General features: G+C 42.4%; 2 protein-coding genes across 2 annotated transcripts; one reads left to right on the forward strand and one right to left on the reverse strand.

Moving 5' to 3' along the window:
• Positions 1 to 5,758: 5,758 nt before the first annotated feature.
• LOC129616292 (cathepsin C-like) lies at positions 5,759 to 6,487 on the forward strand. Its single transcript, XM_055531872.1, has 3 exons — positions 5,759 to 5,869; positions 5,959 to 6,145; positions 6,189 to 6,487. Exons 1-3 carry the CDS (start codon positions 5,759 to 5,761, stop codon positions 6,485 to 6,487), a joined length of 597 nt encoding a protein of 198 aa, XP_055387847.1.
• A 79-nt stretch (positions 6,488 to 6,566) lies between these two features.
• LOC129616294 (pre-mRNA-splicing factor CWC22 homolog) lies at positions 6,567 to 11,740 on the reverse strand. The gene is made up of 12 exons (XM_055531873.1): positions 11,600 to 11,740; positions 11,238 to 11,371; positions 10,989 to 11,183; positions 8,529 to 8,901; positions 8,135 to 8,479; positions 7,799 to 8,080; positions 7,606 to 7,740; positions 7,426 to 7,560; positions 7,152 to 7,377; positions 6,938 to 7,104; positions 6,674 to 6,811; positions 6,567 to 6,626 (listed from the first exon to the last, which is right to left on the reverse strand). Exons 1-12 carry the CDS (start codon positions 11,738 to 11,740, stop codon positions 6,567 to 6,569), a joined length of 2,331 nt encoding a protein of 776 aa, XP_055387848.1.
• Between the last annotated feature and the right edge of the window lie 6,918 nt (positions 11,741 to 18,658).

Below are 18,658 nucleotides of genomic sequence, written 5' to 3' on the forward strand. Positions count from 1 at the left end.
TTCACTTAAGAGTTTCTAGATCACATAATCGTTCCATCAGATCTTCTTTCTGAAGCGGATTGTTTGCGTAAACGAGTTTTCTTCAATGTAAGGGTTGAAACAAAGACCATCAAACAACTGATCTCGATATGCAGGAATCTTGGGCCCTAGCGTTGCCATTATTGATGCTTCGTGCATATTGCGCATCTGCGTTCCCTCCCCAGCCACTTCCTATCCAACGCCTCATTCCATACACATGGACGCTTTCATATCGATGTCAGATTCTTGCCACTCGAAGGTCAGACTTTCTTGTGTCACCAATCTTTGAACAACTTCAGCAGACGGCAAGTGCTCGCGGTTCTTCGTGAAAGGCTTCCCCCTTCTCTTACGCTGATGCCCCTCTTATCATGTTTTGCTGTGGATATCATCGGTCCATTAGTTCTAATGCTGACTCCAGCTTTATTGTTTGAGTCCCAATCATCGACATGGAGAACTTATAATCGCCTTCCAATGAGACCCGGTGAATCTATTTCACGAGTAGTATTCCACTGTCTACCGTACTGTTATTGTTTCTCAAACGTTGAAATTGCTCCTCATTCTTATTGTCCTTCAGCGGCGGGAATTCCCTTGGGTGGAAGTCTACAACAACCTTTGAATCGATTCCATCATTTGATTGAAATTTGCACGACACTATCAATTCAATATTCTCTAACACCTTCAGTGGATTTAACAAATCCTTTGAGCAAACCGAATAGGGACAATCGGGGTAATCGATGAATCGCGTCATGTTCCATTCTCCTGTTTTTAAAGGACGTTGGAATTCAAATCAAGCAGCTTCGTTCCATGAAAGATTCATCAGACGAAATTTCTGTTTAGATGCTCCATTGCATCTATTTCTGGACCGCTACTGTCGAGGCTTCTATCATGAAGCTCCTCGGTTGGGTAAGAGAAAAGGAGTACAATCCGTCGCATCGGGTGTCTTGCTTGGATAGGAGCGCTCGGAATGCGAGACCATCAACTTGGGAGTGTCTCTGGAAACTCACAAGATCGGGGTGTCATGTGGGATCCTAATGAATCGTTTGACTCCCTCAACTCAAAATTTCAAGGTTACGAATATATCAACCTGCAGTTAACAAGAGTTCATGCCGATTTACTTAAGCAAGAAATAGACAACTTTTATAGATCAGGATTGTTGCCAAAAATGAGAGCATTTGAGAGAAGGACGAAAGAGGACTTTGAAGGCGGCAAAATTGACGAGGATATTGGGACACCATGGAGTGGGACTTCAGCTCTCTTCAAAAAAATGAGAGGATCGATTCCTCAACATCAACAGCGTCTTGAAATATCGTCATTATGGGTCGATGATGTCCCAATCTTGTTAAATCGAATTCAGGAGCTTCAGCGAAAACGGCGCATATGGGAAGAACAGAATTGGAGAGCGCCCCAACAAGAAGACAACATGGAACTCTCAATTGGAAGGTATCCGATAAGCGAGTATCGCAACCTATTTACCGCAGAGTTCAAATCACATAAGCATCTAACGTTTCACTACGAGTCTGGTGACGCCAAAGCAGTTCGCTACAACCCAACACAACTTAACGAAATGTTTCAATGAAAGTTTGTGACGAATGTTGATTAGCTTTGTGTGGTGTTGCTAATTACAATATTCTATTTTTATTGTTTGCAAGCACTACTGGCACCATGCAATCTCTTTGCTGAACGGAAGCAAAACAGGAAATCCTCATGAAAATTAAAACTGCGTGCCTGGTCCACTAACTCCATTTCATATTTTGGTCAAATCTATTATTTGCATCATGACGCCAGAAAATCAAACGGAAACGGAAACAAAGAAAGACAAGCAAGCTGCTCTTGATCGCGACGCAACATCAGCAACTCTTGGAGGGTATGAAGCACCAGATCCGAAAGTTTATGGTATTCCTATGCAGGAGCTTCCAAGTACGTGATTCCCTTAAATGCACCGTTGCAAGTTTTCTGTAATGCTGTAGGTCCCATTTCAACTCAGGCTGCCGGCAACCATGTATTTGACGCGTATCGTGCATCTGCGTCCTTAGCATGCGTGGCCATATTGGATTGCTGTCTTGCTGGGCTTTCTGCATTATCCTTTGCACCATTTTGGGGTCTTTTCTGCCTAATATTTATTCCTTTCGGCATTATAGGTTTGCGACCATAGAATTGAATTTTGGATCCTTTTCTCTCTTTTTTTAGGAAAGTTTGCTGCAAAAGGTTACAGGAATGGAAAGCTATTATGGATCTACATAGTTTATTGCGTGTTTGCCTCAATTGCGAGATTAGCGCTTGCCATTACTTTCGGAGTGTTCAGTTACCCATTTGACAGTCAGTCATCTTCACCCTAGTTGGCGGCTAACTTTATTGTCTTTCAGTGCTTTTTGAGATCTTGAAGTTCTTCACTCAGGTTTGGTTTCTGTTCATAGCTTTCCAGGTAATCTTCTGAATGAAGAGCTGCTTCATGCCTGAAATGCTGTTATGTTTCTTTGCCAGTTTCGTTCTGCTGTTCGCAAGCTTTCACCCGAGGAAGCTCAACGCTTAAGAGAAGGACGTGTGGCCGTTGCTCGAAGTGAAACCCTGGTCTATGTCTAATGTTTCTCAGTTGGTTCATGTTGCACAATCTACTTGTGCACAGTAATGTCATCCACATGCTTTCGGCTGAGGAAGTTCAACGTGGCTCGTTTATGTCTAGTCTCCCTGTATTTGATTGCTTGTGGCTAGCATCAATGACCATCATACTTTTGTTCCAAAATGGGCTGTAGGTTGAGTACTTTTTTTTTGCATTTTTCCGAACATGTATTACAGACACAAATTCTCCAGTTTATCACTCGAAAAACTATTCCGTATTCTGGGGTTCAGCATTTTGCACTTACAGCACTCCCAGGCGTTGTTGCCGGTTTGTTGGGAGCGGGAACAGCGACGTCATCACGACGTTCGTCTCTCTGAACGGGAGGGGGTTCAGCGCACGCAATACTCTGAGATGGTGGCACTATACGGTGAAATGAACGTTGGCTGGTTTTTAACGAATCTCCTTCAGATTTCCGTATCAGCTGAATCCCGCAAGCAATGATCAGCAAAGCAATGACAGCAGCAGCAGTGGCACTCAGGATTAGCGCTACAAGAGACGCACTACGGCTTTCTGGTTCTTTCTCATTAATCCCTGATCGACTCCAAGGTGGTGTTTCTTGATGCTCCTCCAAAAGATCGCTGCCATAAGGAGACGGACCCGCATTGTCACTGAGTTGCCGCTGTGTTTGAAATTCAGACGCTCTGAAGTCGGCAAAGGACTGGGGTGGCTGTGGCAGTTCCTCTTGTAACGACCGTGTGGTTGGCATTGCATTGGCATCGATGCACACATTATAGTCAATGTCACAGCTTGAATTGCAGGAAAATTTGACATAGAAAATAGTGTTGAAATGTTGAAGATGGACTTGCTGCGTCACTTCAATAACTCCGTTTGTTGAAATGGAGTTCCAGAGATGTGAGAAATGCGAGTCCATAAGAATGACCTGAGGGGCACTCTGCAGTAAGTCGCGTGTGATCGAAACATACCGAAAACATTGAATTAAGGCGAAAGTCAGTCTGAACTGCATCTATGGTGATGTTAACATCTTTTAGACCATCGGGGTCAAAATCAAACTTAATTGGGCCAGAATTTTGAAATCTCTCCCAGTGACTGTTGAAACATACGGCTGATGCCGCAGTAACAAGAAAAAAGAATGCAATGTGGTGCGACAAGAAAATGGGCATCGAAAAATAATTCAAAGTCTATACTGAAGCGAGTAGTGCATGCGTTCTTGATTACTGGAAAGCGATACAAACCAGCGTCTCAATTGGGAAAGGAGCTGGTCGTCAACAGTTTGTCGAAAAACGTGCGAAATTGATGAACAACGAACACTTGAGAAAACCAGCAGAGCAGCAACTTAGTGGTGTGGATGAGACAAGAACGATACTAATGTAATGCAACCTGTAATTGATAGCAGAAGCGTGGATCTCATTTGGGAATTATAGGATACAAACATTTAAGATCGAATCAAGAAACTCTTGCATTTGGGATCCATAGCAGCGTATGGATTGATCTTGAATAATGAATCTTCATTTATTATTATTCTCGTTTGGGACAGAAACACACGCAAGAGTGGAGTCATCCCCAAATTTATAAGTAAGAACAGATTCAGGCTGCTGATGCTGTATGGGCACTCGGGGGGGTTGTGCTTCTTCAAAAATCCGTTCATTGCCGGCCCTCGTGCTTTTTTGGAGTTTCTTAGAATTCACTGTCCATTGTGACCTTCCTTCTCATTGTCTTCACGGTGACGTTATTGGACTATGGAGGATCCATTTGGGACATTGGCATCCTTGTAATTCAGAAGTTATTGATCCCTTCTGTGGCTACTCTCTCCCAGATGATCCCAATCAACATTGTGAGTCTCCAATCGTCTTGTAATGGGAAGCTCTTGTGATTTCTTCTAAGGGGCTGCCGGTTTGGTTCCACCAAACATTTCGCAAAAATTTAGAGAAAAGCAGTCTTTTGACGTTCTTTTCACGCCTCGTCATGTTCTAGACCCAAAATCATTGGAGGAAGAAAGAATGGATGAAGAGCAGGCGAACACGTTTGACTGGACGATGGTTTATGATGAAGGTTTAGATTGGAAGTATAAAGGAAAGAACTACTTTGCGTATTTCAAGTATATGTTTGTTGATCAACGCGGCGAATCATCCACGGATCCTCAAGGGTTGAAAATACGGAGCTACTGCGGGACGACAATGATGGGATGGTGGAGTGGAATCGAAAACAGTCAGCAGTTGAAGGGTAGCAAATTTTATCTTCTTGATTTTGCAGAAAATGAGAACGGATGTTGGTGGGGCCAGAAAATGAAAAATCGAGATGCAACGCTTGTTGATCCAAATAAATGGACGAATGAAATTGAAGCTAAACGCTTGAGTTTAATGGAAATAGCGAAACATGATCCAGATTATCAGAAATACGCGGTAAGAAGAAATATGGGACATGATGAAGAATATTATCCCATTCCACAGAAAAGGGAAGGGGGAATTGAATATATCGTCCAGAAATTACTAGCAAGTAGAAAATCAGAAGGAGACGGAGGAGTCCATTGGAAACCTGTAACGGACGGCTACGTCACAATAGGGAATGAGACAGTGGGTTCTGGTACGGCTTCAAGTCTTTTCCCATTTCCAACATTTTAGATCACGACTTTGGGAAAACTCAATAGGGCCATTGGGACACCTCGTCATTTCGATGTTGTAACAATCCCAAATTCTCAGCCCGTTGTACAGTATCTTCCTCTGGTTTCTTTGCCACTTATTTGGAAAACCGGAGCTGAATTCGACTGGACAAATCCGGATGACGTTTACTCTAGAGTAGGCGACAAGTTCAATCAATACATTCCGATCTGTCCCTCAGATTGGGAAGCGCGTTTCTGTCGTTCCTCCAGTTATTCATCAGGGACACTGCGGTTCGTGTTACGCTTTGGCAGCTGCGCGAATGTTGACATCGAGGTAGACGGAAGATGAAGTTTCTGCTTTGCGAACTACTTGCTTTAGATTGTGGATCCATCACGCCGCCAACCCACTTGTCTTGGGGAAGCTGTTCGTGAGCGAATATCCAATGGTTTCCTGCACGTCACTTAGTCAAGGGTGTCACGGCGGTTATATTTATCTGGCTTTGAAGTCTGGTGCAACGCGTAAGGAAGGGCTGCCCTCGAAGGATTGTGTAGAAAAGTATGACGAAATGTTGGGTAGAAGCGGAGGGATGTCGTTTATTTCCGTTGAAGAAAAATCTCAAATAGGAGTTGCAATGCTTTCAGGAGAGCAAAAGAAATGTAACGATGTCTTTGGTTCGGTAAGTCGAAATATCACGAGAAGATCTTTCAGTTGACTGCAAGTCTCAATTCTCTGATTTGAAGTTCTAAACGCATTCCCACCTCTCAGGTCTCTGAATCGTCTCTTCGATGTTTGAAAGTCCCAAATCCTCAACTCCCAGAACACCATTGTCGCCATCGGATCCATGTTAGGAATCATGGTTATATTGGTGGAGCATACGGCCACGGAAATGAAGAGGCCATGAAAGATGCATTGCTTAGAAGAGGTCCCTTTGCCGCCTCCATTGAACCAACTCGTAAGAGAGTCTGTAATGCATTTCATCGGACATTCTGTCGCAGCTGAATTCGGAGTCTACAAAAATGGAATCTTTCACACGTCCATCCGACTGACACCAGAGTATCGGGAGGGTGATGCAAGTTACCCCTGGATCAAAGTGGATCACGCGGTTCTGATTGTCGGAATTGGCGTAGCGATAGATCCGTACAATGGAAAGGGAATTCCATTTTGGAGAGTTCAAAATAGTTGGGGAGATCGATGGGGCGAAAATGGATACTTTAGAGTGCTGAGGGGAAACAATGAGATGGCAGTGGAACAAAGTCCAGTGGAAGGAGATGCAGTGTTGGAAGATCTTGTCTGAATGAGATCAGTCAACTTCTTGAAAACTGATTGCACCGAACAAAAAACAATTTAAAGAGCTTATGTTGTAGCACGACGTTTTAATCGGAATCCCCAGAAGAATCAGAACCACTCGAATCATCTGAAGAGTCTGTTGATTCCTGAAATAACAAAATAAAGATAATTGAATGTTGAAAACAGAAAATACCTCATGTTCTTGTGCAATGCGTTGCTGAATTGTTGTGAGGATTTCTCGCAATCTCTCAGTTAATCCTCCAAGACCAATAGCAGTGAAGAAATTAATGGAGAAACGAATGTGAGCAGGATGATCAGTTGGGAAGATCCCCTGAGAAATATGAATGAGAAATAGAAATGAGAAATAGGAATGAGAAATAGGAATGAGAAATAGGAATGAGAAATAGGAATGAGTAGAGACATCATCGTATCTATGATCTACTGAATTGATGATTACCTGAACGTGTGGAGCGAGAACAGGATCGTGAAGTTTTTCATTTAATTTACGTAAACCGAGTTGCTCTGCTAATTCTTGGAAAATGATTTTAATAAAAATACGACTTGAGGAGGTTGTTGCTTCTTCAGTAATGACGAATAATTCCAAGCATTGCCAAGGAAGCGCATCTGAAATTAAGATAAAGAGTAGGTCAGCGACAACAGCTTGATCTTGCCTGCGAAGAGAAGATGAGCGAAAAACTTTGCGGTGTTTCTGAGTTTGTTGGTCTCCAATCGATGAACTGTTTGATACTGGCGCTTCAAACACTCCAAGAAACATTCTACATAAACTGGTTTGAGCTGACAAAACCTCTCCGCTTGTAGTGCAAAAAACCTCTGAAAAGTTCTCTCCATCGCATTACTATCGATAAGCATCGTGCAGACTTCGATCTCACATCCTTCCTAAGAGAACAGCACATTAGAAAAACCGAATCAGAAACACCGACTCACTTTGATATTCATTTTTAATATTTTATGAACACACTCTTCAAACGTGGCTGACGATTGAAATGTTAGATAAACGGTTTTACGGAGATTAATCAAATCTTGTTCTGTGAGATCTTTAATTTCTGTTGTTTGTTGGCCCTAATCAAGAAATCGTTAGAGATCAGTCCAACCATTCATCCTCACATTTGTATCCATCCCCATTAATTCATCCTCTGCTTCCGAATCTTCACTTGTATCTCCATCGCCCTCAACTTCAGATTCTTCTCCTAAAATCTCGCGACTCAACTGTTTCCACGTTTCCTCGTTTTTTATAAAAACCTGTTGAAGACAAAATGGACCATCTTGAAGCATTAGAGGATCAACTTGTAACACTTACTTCTGATTCTTCTTGCTTGAAGATGTTGAGCATTTCATCTCCCTTGATATCGGTATCCAACAATTCTGGCTGATGCGTTATTTGGTCCTCCTCCTCAACCAAATCCAACTCGCTTAGAACGCCCGGAAAGTCAACAAATTTTTTACGCGTGGCTTCATAAAACTTTTCTATTGTGTATTGAACACGTTTATCAACTTGGCCTTCTTGAAGAATTGCATGAAAACGATCGGAAATTGCTTGAAATCCGGCCGGTGAGACGTCTTTGAGAACTTGACCCACTTCCTAAAACACGAGGTGCGTCAAAAGAAGGAACCAAGATCCGCAGCTTCTACCCACCTGCATGAATTCTACACAGACTTCCACCGAGTCATCTGTTAGTTGCTCCAATAGCAGCAGAGCAAGTTGAAGAGCTAAAAGTTCATGAATCACCCTTTGATTAACTAAATGAGCAATAAATTTTACACAAGCTTTACAAACAATTTTGTCGTTACGTCTATAAGCACGGCGAAATTGAAGTAATAGACGGCGGATCACCAACTCTCCTACTTCTGGAAGTTTGGAATTTATGATGGAAAGCAGTGCTGCATAAATATGAGTGAATCCCGGCGATGCCATCTGAGCGCGAAGAATTGATCGCGCAAGTAATCCCCTTCCTCGGACTAAATTTTCACGAAAAAGTTCCTGAAGAGCGAAAATTGATGAGAGACAACAAAAATCTTCTCCATCTCACTTGAACTAAGCTTGTTATATTTCCGACATTCACTTTATTGACCAAACCATTAATACTCTTCCGAAGTGCTTCCCATGTTTGCCGCTGGTACTCCAAGGATCCTTTATCAGTTACCTCCTTCTGTAATTGAGCCAATTTAAATGGGGGAATATAAACACCACCAGTGCGTCCCAAAATAACATCTGGAGTGATTTTTGAAATTTTTTTTTTAGCGTATTCCTCCAGTTCTCCATCCTCCTTCGGTTCCGATCTTAGTCTTTCAGGTCTTGTTCTTGATCTTCTAGACCGAGGAACTGACTCTGGTTCATCATCCCGTTTTTTTTTGAAAGGAGTTTGATCTGCTTCGCCTTCCCGGATTCCGTTCCAATGAGCTCTTCTGATGGCGTGATTGCCTCATCAGTTCAGTCGCTATTGTGACTACACCTCATCTGAAAATTGGGTCGATCCAGTTTTAGTCCATAAAAAAACATTCAAAACACATTAATTGATACTTCATACATCATTCTTAAATTGCTTAATTATTTTCTTAATTGGTTACATTGGGTGATAAATAGTTGACTTTATTCTATGCTCCCACTTGACTGCATCTGTTGGAACCCAGTGGCAATATCTGAGAAATCTTGGTCGATAGCATCTTGGTAAACGTCCACCAGTCCAACTCGAAGCGCCTCAAGCAACACATATTCTGGCTTTTTTTTCCAATTCAGCTTCGGATGGACCACCTGGTTTCATCAGTGCATTACGGTAACCAGGCCAAGCTGTCGGGGTCAGCATGGATCTTTCGAATAGCTTCAAGAACAATCTCTTCCAGCGTGTAACTTGAAAGCCTTCTCGGTAGAGCTTTCTTTATGTCGTCAAGCACTGAATTCGCTTTCTCCGACGCTTTGTCAAACAGCGGAGCAACACTTGTAGTAGTGAGATACTTGGGGGACTGTAATCTTGATCGCTGGTAGTTTCGGTAGATTAATTTTGGAGCCTAAATCTCTGATCCAGGTCATCAGTTTAGGGCTCGGGATTTTTTCCCGAATCTGTTCCGTCCATTTCGACAAAGATATTCCCTTCAGGCGTGTTGGTATTTTTAGTCTGGGGAGGAATCGAAACCGCCTCTTCCTGGGAAACAACAATGTGGGAGGGAAAGTGCATCAATAGCTTACTGCGATGATTCCGATTCGGCACCACCATGTGCCCTGACAAGATACAAAGTAAGTAGACTAACTACTGTCTGAGCTTCCTTACTGTGAGATCAACAAAAAGGAAATAAAAAACAGTGCGTTAAACAGTTTGAAATCCATCTGAAAAAATCTCCTTTCTGAAGTTGAAGTTTGGTTGTTGAGTGTCATCAGTGTGGAAAGCCACAAACGTGCAACGCCTTCGATACATACAGACAGACTTTACAACATAAGAAAAGAGTTGCGACAGAAAAAAAAATTGGTGGGTGACGAAGCTTGAATGGAAGAGATTTCAAACACTCAGAAGAACCAAACGAGGAACAGATGGTCTCAAAATCTAGTTAAGTAATTCCAAGTGGATAACTTGACGAAAAAAATATAAAAACTTGATCGAATCATTTCGCTTCTTTAAGTTCGTCAAACAGAAGGGTTTGCACAGAACTTCCCCGTCGTAATCTTCCAAGCTCAACGCCGTCACCGATTCGCTTTTTTGATCCACTCTAGAACAGAATCTCAATTCAACACACAGAGCGATCTAAAACGCACCATAAATCTCAGGGTTCTGCTTTACTTTCTCCTCATAGCCAGAGGCTGCAAAATTTGTTGCAAGAACTCCGATCTTGTGGAAAAAGCCTTTTACAGACTGAGATGCAAACATTTAAAATGTATGAAAACAAATTAGAAATGAGATTTGAACAGACGTACTCGTATCACCACCAGTTTGACAACAGGGAGTATAACAGACCGCAAGGTTGTGATTCCAGGATCGACGTTTGCGAACATTTCAACGATTGTTGAATTTCCATCCTTCACTGGAAAAAGCAGAAATAGAAAATGGCTGCTTGGTACGCGTGGACATTTCTTTGGAGGAGGAGGGATAGAATGTCCCAGAAAAGTTTGAACATCCTGAAATATAAAAACAATGATAAACATAAGCAGAGACGTTGACTGACCTCGGCCAAGCCATACGAAGTTATCAAAACACATCCAAACTCGTCGAGAGCATCAACACCAAAGCAAAAACTGATGGTTTCTTTTTGCTTTATTGGCCAGGGATATTCCGCTACTTGCTGAATGATCATCGACGCACGAGACGTCTTAGCGATTCCAGTGCATTTCTACAAAAAGGACACAATTACGATCTTCTCCTTCTTGGGATCTAGGAGTACTTTACAATAGGGGACCCATTTATCGTAAAAATCGATCTCATTAAGAATCGCCAAAACTTGAAAAAGAGGAATTCGCCTGACGAAGCGAAACATTCACAATATTCAGATTGTGGAGATCTTACATTTTAACCTTCAATCTAACACTTATTGATCCGTTACTATTCATCTTATGAGACAGAGCTAATCCCTTTTGAGTTTCTTCTAACCACTGGATTCCGCTGGGCGACGCTGGAGGAACTATCTGCTGAATGGAATCACGTTTTTGTTTTCGTATGCTGAATTTATGTTTCTTTGGAGGAGAATTTTCGACGCTTGGTCTATACAATAGAAAAAATCAAGTTGAACATGGTCTTAGAGCTGCAATGACTTACAAAGCCGATATTCCAACTCCCGTCACAGTGGTTTCCTCCTTCCTTTTTTTTGATCCAATTCTGAAAAATCCCTTTTTAATACTGTGCTGAGATTCACTGTGTCCAAGCTCAGCGGATTGGCGGCCTGATAACATCTGCACCGTGGTATCAGAAGTAGCGCTTTCCTTAGTGAAGAGACGCCCCTTTCCACTCTCAACAGTTGGGGGTCGACAAATCAAACTGAGAAACGAAACTCAGCGACAGAAGAAACAGAGTTGTTCACTCACGCGATCCTCCAATCCAAAAACAGAAAAAACATCCATAAGAAGGCGAACCTGGATTACATAAGACATTCAGAGATATGCGAAATAACCTCTTCAGACCTTTGTTGAAATTCCAAGATAGGAATCACTTTGGGTTAATTCTTGAGACGTAAGTCGAAAATCATCCGCGTATTTGATTCCTTGTGCAGTTGGAAAATTTGCTTCCATCGCATCAGCGTAGCGAGTTGCTTTTCTCAACATGTCTCTGCAATCATCCACGCCTTCAGCAAACGTTCATCAGTATAAAGAGCCTCAGCCTGACAGAAATACATGTAAGGACACTTCGTCACAACTTTCGTCATAACAGAACGCTTATCATCGCACCTCTTTCTTTAAAGTTCTGATACGAAAGATATCTTGCTCAGCTTGAACAATATCGCTGAGTGACATCCCGAAGATTGATCATCTCTACTGGACGAGACTTGCGTTGCTAAGATTGGAGGTGGACGAGAATCATCCTCCCAGGGTGCATCCACATGATCCAACGAAAGTGCGGGTCGTCCAGTGAGGGTTGAGCCAAACAATCATCGCCTGTCTCATTGTCTGAAACCAAATCATCAGGATATCTACATGAATAGATGTATTTACCGATTGCCTCCAAAAGGTCTGGTGAGTGCGACGGGAGTTGTCCGGGATGACGCGATAGAAAGCTTTATCACTGACTCCCCTATCGGAGTAAACTGTTGTCGTCGGCACGCTTGTCGTTGAAGGACTTTCGAATCCAGGACTCTGCGGTTCATTCACTTCAAAATGTTTTTGTGTAGGTTGAACAATCGCATCTAAAGCTACAGGCTCTACATGAGAGCATACAGCAATTGAAGAATCCGGTTGCTAAAACAATAAAGACAATGATGTTCTGGAGATCACATAAGGGATACTATCGAACAATAGGGATTGGACTATCATAAAACACGAGGGCTGGAGACTACTACCATAACAATAGGGCTATCACTATCATAGAACTGATTCCTACCAGATCAACTCTTTGGCGTTTCTCTGACTCTATCAATTTTGTTTCTACTGTTTTTGATTCCGGAAAGTCCGGTTGAACCACAAAGTCCTCATCACGGTAAGAAGGTCGGCAACAAGCGAAGATTCCACAGTAAGATCCTGATGAGTTAATTCAATTCTTCTCTTCTTCTGCTGGATGTCCTCATATGAAAAGTTTAAAAGTTTCAGTAGGGTGTGCGTGCTGGGAAGCCAGATGCACGTCAGATCAGAGACCTTGTGCTTTATTCTCATCCCTGTTGGATCCCGCCAAGTGTTTAAGACCTTATTCTGTTCGCAGTACTTGTGCGGCAGAAGTAGAGAAACTTATGGAACACGGTTTTTACACATACATGTGACTCATCCAAAAGAGAACAGTCCATATGTCAGAGTTCAGAACAGTTTAGGGAGACACAGATAGGCGGGTCGAGCTGAAAACTCGCATAGAGGAGAACGATCAGCTCTTATTGAGCAGGACCAGCAGAAAAACAGGATGACTGGTTGCAGATCATGCTGTTGGAGGGTGTTTATCAATGCAACGTTATTGGAGGATGCAGTGATTCCGAGGAACAAAACACCTTAAAATGAATCCCCTTTGTCATTTAGGCAAAGTTTGATACACGATGTCGGCAGTTGCGGTATCATTTTCCCATTTGCAGGGCGCTTCACCGTCCATTTCAAGCAGAAGCGCCAAAGAAAATTCTCTGTGGAATACAAACTTGGCCAACATGTTTTTGGGAATTCAGAAGGAAGCTCAAGAGATGTTTTCCTTTGTTGCAAGAAATCAAGGGACTTGCGTCGTCGTACGGAAATTTCTGAGTACCAACGATAACATCTCCTACAGGTAAACAAAATCATCTCTATTCATCTGAGGGAATCATTCTGATTGCTTTTCACTTGTCTTGTCCCCTTGAACTTATCTTGTACTTTTCCTTTGTCGTCTTCAACCTTCTTCGTCCCTGTAGGTTGAAATGATGGGTTTCTTGAAGGCTTTCGATAGTTTCACGAAATTGATTGGAACGATTAGCGATTCCGCCGAAGAAGTTGTTTCTACAATCCAGAATGAAGCTTCTAAACCCTTGATGGCTGCATACGATGATCTTGTACTGCGAAAAGACAATTTCTTAATCAGGAAAAGCGCTCCTTTCAAGCGCAGATCAAAGTTTTCTAACAAGCTTTGCGGCAGACTCCCCTTCATCGGCGCGTCTTCCACAAATTGTCGTTTCTACAGTTCATGGCGCTCCACCTCCAGACGGTGATTTGGGGAGAAAGCGTCAGAGGCTTCAAGATCGTCTTATGCTCGCTATGAAGAATATCAAGTGAGAGCTCAAGTTGACATACAATAGTACGACGTCGAATGGAGTGTTTGTAGCTCTCTAGTTTGTACGATTTGTTTTGAGTCTTTGCCCCTTCTTTATTGAAATCTATTTTCATAACAGAAAGCGGTTGAGTCCCGTGAAGCGATTGTCAGCCGATTTGGGTCAGCGATTAACAGCACATTAATGGAGAAGGTGGACGAACGAGTGAAGCGCGCATCTCACTTGAAACGCCAAGCAGAAAGAGAAATCAGCACTTTTGACGTTGATCAAAATTCGTAAGACAAATGTAGAATTGAGCGTCACAAATGGCTTTTTGTAGAGCTGGAGATGAATCGACCGGGGATATCTACAGCCAATGCTCCATACGACGTGATTCAAGGGCATTATGGCGAAATTGATCATTGGGAAATTGATCGCTTAAGAGCATTGAAAAAATCATTTGGGGGCGATTGCAAAGGTGAGACGCAACATTTAGTTGATTCGTTCATTTCATTCTTCAGCAATTGTTTGCTTATCATCGACAAGTTTTGGGACTTGTTATTCATTTTGCGCAAGATGTTGATGAATTTCATCCCGAAGTCGAGTCGAACGATGTGGCTCAATCAAATCTTACGCTTTCCTAAAAATGATTATTTACGGGATTTGAAACGATCCATGGATTCAAAAATTATACCAATTGTGTCCCAAACGGATGTGTCAGGATTGGCGTTAACAGTTCAAAAACCGACGGACTCTGACGGTAGAACAATTCAAAGCATTTATTTTATTTCAATCTTTTGTATTTATAGAAATGAGCGAATTTGCGCTCTTCTCTCCGTGAATCCCCAAAAACAAATGGGCGAAGCTTTGCGCCAGAGAGAAAAAGCAGAGGAGAAATGTTCGGATGCGAAGTGAGGATTGTTTGTCCCAAAAACGTCTTCATTGATCCTCATACGTTTTGTTAGAACCGTTTAAGTGTTCAAATTCAACAAAATCAAACTCTGCAAAATGAAAATTTGCAATTAAAAAATGAAATTAAAAGAAAAGCGCAACAACCAGGCCAGAGTTCAGAACGTCCAAGCCCGATGGGATCGCCTCGAGAGAAATCCGAAGAGGTGAAGAGGGAGAAGAAAAAAAGCGGATGGGGCGCGATGTTGGGACTTGGTGGGTCGCCAAGTGAGCCACTTCGGAAAGTAGAAGATTTAAGTTTTCCTCTTTTTTCAGCATCTCCGAAACAGACAAAAGAAAAAACCGCCAGACGAACCTGGCGGCCGTCAGCCCGTAAAAATCGACTCGTCGTCGGGGGGGGATCTGGGGAGATTGCAAGGGCAGGCTCAAAGAGACATCGAAGATCCATTCGATGAAACAATTGAGTCAGCAATCTCCCCATCGTGCGGCCCAAGAAGATTACGGAAGAAGTACTCCAACATTCCTATCCCAATCACTGGCGGAAGATTTTTCATGACGGTGTGAAAGATCTCATGAAGGACGATGGTCGATTTGAAGGTTTTATCGCCACAACTAACGATGCATGACATACAGAACATTGAAACGATTGATCCAGAAATCAGAGAAGTAACCATCTCAACCGAAACGTTAGTGGCATGGGTGTTGTCACAGAATTAATTTATTGTTTTGATCAGGTGTTGAGTTTCTTCCCGATTTATTTGATCATTTATCAGCTCCAGTTGAACAATATTCAGGTGCGGTTGAAGCAGAATATTTTATCGAAGTACAAAGAAGGTAAAAAATCACAAGACAGATGGTTCAAATTCATTTAATGGATTCTTGATGGCATACTTGATGTTTTCCAACTTATTGATGTTTAATGATCAATTTTTATTTTTTCAGATATGAAGAATTCCTTTTAGCACTACGCAATTTTGATTTATCATCCTATCTTCGAGCGCCTAGTTGGGCTGACCCTCTCTATTATCGGGGTCCAGACGTCGAAGAAGCATTTCGTTATTTTCCTTATAAATTACCAGCAGGCATTCCAATGGATGTTTCTCGCGAGGTACAACTGAAAGCAAGATTTCCATCGTTTATTTTGCTCCTTCTTTATGGATGATTGTAGCCATACTTCCTGGCCCTTGAATGGGGTGCACCGAAGTTGGATGAGTTTCAATGGTCATGTCTTGCTTATGAAACATTGCTGCTCGTTTATCTTTCACTTATCGAATCAAAGTGCAGCGAAAGAAGTTTGTCAATTGCCAGAGAGGGACATTAATTCAGTCACTGCTGAAGTCTACGCGTCTCACGGTAAATTATTTAATCGATCATCTCAACGTGATCCATATTTCATGATCCATGCTTCATCTCTCCTTGGATGATCATCTTTCTCCTCACAGTCGTCGGTCCCACAGTCAATTTGAACACAATAGCCGCAGCGGGGTAAACCATGTTTCGTCTTTTATGGAACGACGATTCTATTGTTTCCTTGTTGTTTTAAGATCGACATCCACCCTCACAAGGACGCCGTAAATCCTTGGGTTACGTGAACACCGCCCCAAATGAGGCGCCGCAAGGAATCTCAGGTTGGCAGCTCCTCAAGGAATGGATGAAAAACACGTCGAAGTTGCTATTGAAGAAGATAATTTACAATTGATTAAGCGAATTGTGACTCTAACGAGGTAGTTCAATTTCATGACGTCATTGATGAATCACGTCTTGTTCGCAGGATTAAACTTGGATTGGCGGGACGATTAAACTCTCTGATTGTTCAGTTAACGTTGCCCAAGTGGATCAGAGTTTGGACGCATGGGGCAATGGTGCTCAATACATCCGCTGATTTGCGCTACCGAGTGGTGCGAATGATGGATGCATGGCATTTAGCAGGTAATTTGGAAGCATGACGGATTGGGGACGTTTCCATAGTAGCAATTCTGTAGCGCTGACTGGAAAGAATTGTTTCAATCGCTGTGTAACAGGCTCTTTGCAAGAAAACGGGAAGCCTCTTCGCAAAGATGCAACTTTCCGTAGTTGGCTCTTGAGACAAGTTCATGTCGTGCATACGGGACTGACTTATAAACTATGGAGATTGGTGAAATTCCTTCCTAAAAAGCGGTGAGCAATCGTTGAAGCACTTTTCAATCTCGGAGAATTGTTTTCAGTTTCCGAGATCATTTATTTCTATTTCTGTTATTTTTCTCTATCGCGTCTCTCTTGTAGATCCGCATTTCAGACGTTGAATGGTTGGAGTGAATCAGGACCATGGCACCGATCTTTCAATGGAATCCTTCAACGTTTTCCGAAAGATGTCGATCGATTTTTCAAAGGAAGATTAAATACAATAATTCGTTTGTTTGAAATTGGATTTCAAATATTATCCGGTCAGTTTGATTGTGGCGAACTCGAATTCAATTCATTTGTTCAGCACTAGCAACTGCTGCGGATCAAATGGGTGTGGGGAGTTGAAGTTGAAGAACCCGAAACAGTCGCCGATCTTCATTGCAGTGCTCAAGGCATTAGTCGACTTTTACAGCTGATGTCCTGTATCTCTTCCTTGGATCGATTAATTCGGATTAAAGTACGATTCAATTTGTTGTCGATTTTTTTAATTTTTTGATCTTCCAGATTGCTGAAGATGAGCGGGGATTAACTTCGGGTGCTTTCACTGGGAACAGTATCAATTCTCCGAGATTTTTCAAATCCAGGCCGGACACTGGCGACATGTCCCAAAGTCAAAGTGATAATGATGATGATGAGGACGAGTCGATTTCACAGATGATCAAGACTCTCATCAACCTCAATCAAGAGCTGAAGATTCTCCAACGGGTGAGAAATTGATGATAAAAGTTGCTTTGTTCATTGATTTTGCTTCATGCTTTCAGAAAAACTAAAGCACTTTGTGGTTCAAACATCCGGTGAATTCGCAGCGTTGATGGCAGGAAATCCCTCAGCCAGATGCTCTTATCTGTATTGGACTTATGAAGTCCCTGTATTGCAATTCATTCTTTCATTTTTATGGAAGTCTGTGGCTGATGCTTTCGACAAGTGACGCTCTCCATGTAGAAGGACGTAAGTTCATTTTCATGACAGAATCGCGTCATCTAAAATGCTGAGCACTCTTTATTAGATATCGATGCCCAACAAGCTTCTCTATTAGTGTTGTTGTATAAAGCACTTTCTGAATTTTAGAGCACTGGCGAATGGTTTGATGATTGCTTCTTATACAACTCAAATTGGTTGTGATCCATCACGGAAAGAAGAATCAATTCCGTTTCAAGTTGCGACGTTTTCTGTTCAAACGCATTGTTTGCTCTTGGTGGAGGCAATATGGCAAGAAGCATGCAGCGCGAAGGCATCGCAGCAAGATGTAAGCTGTCATCATTTAATTGACGCTTTAGTTCATTTCCTTAGTCTCTCGATGACGATCTTGAAATGGAACTTGGTGACTCTGCTAGAAGACGGTCCAGTTGGAGTCATATCATCTGATGCGTTGAAGACAATCAATCGATTAATCGATGTTGATGAATTTAGCGAGTGGTTCTGTAGCTACGGAGAATCTCAAGATGACATTGTTGGTCAAGTGGAAGGACTGCAAGCAATGGGTGCCGTCCGGAAGGCGTGGGGTAAATTCCGTTCCCCAATGCGTTCGAGTGTTTATTTGTATGCTGTGCTTTAGCTCTATGACAGCGTTGGGATTTAAAGCAGCTGCTGTTCGTCGTCGTCCAAGAAATTTCTCAAAGAAGATCAGATCGGCTGATTTGTTACAGCTCACCGGATCCCTGGGGTGAGATTTTGAGGATGTTTGAAAACCTTTAAAATTTGTTTTCTAGACACTCTTGCCGCCAACGTGGTCAAAATCGCGCTCTCCCTTCGAGCAGTAAAG

The sequence above is a fragment of the Condylostylus longicornis genome, unplaced genomic scaffold (genome assembly GCF_029603195.1).
Source record: "Condylostylus longicornis isolate FDR11 unplaced genomic scaffold, ASM2960319v2 ptg000174l, whole genome shotgun sequence".
NCBI classification, from domain to species: domain Eukaryota; kingdom Metazoa; phylum Arthropoda; class Insecta; order Diptera; family Dolichopodidae; genus Condylostylus; species Condylostylus longicornis.

Excerpts from the sequence above, each read along its gene's own strand:
- LOC129616292 (XM_055531872.1), top strand. The coding sequence starts at position 5,759 with ATGTTGGGTAGAAGCGGAGGGATGTCGTTTATTTCCGTTGAAGAAAAA. Across the intron at positions 5,870-5,958 it reads GTAACGATGTCTTTGGTTCG|GTCTCTGAATCGTCTCTTCG; the intron begins GTAAGTCGAAAT and ends CCCACCTCTCAG. Across the intron at positions 6,146-6,188 it reads CGCCTCCATTGAACCAACTC|CTGAATTCGGAGTCTACAAA; the intron begins GTAAGAGAGTCT and ends ATTCTGTCGCAG.
- LOC129616294 (XM_055531873.1), bottom strand. The coding sequence starts at position 11,740 with ATGTTGAGAAAAGCAACTCGCTACGCTGATGCGATGGAAGCAAATTTT. Across the intron at positions 7,378-7,425 it reads TATTAAAAATGAATATCAAA|GAAGGATGTGAGATCGAAGT; the intron begins GTGAGTCGGTGT and ends CTGTTCTCTTAG. Across the intron at positions 6,812-6,937 it reads TTCTCGCTCCACACGTTCAG|GGGATCTTCCCAACTGATCA; the intron begins GTAATCATCAAT and ends CATATTTCTCAG.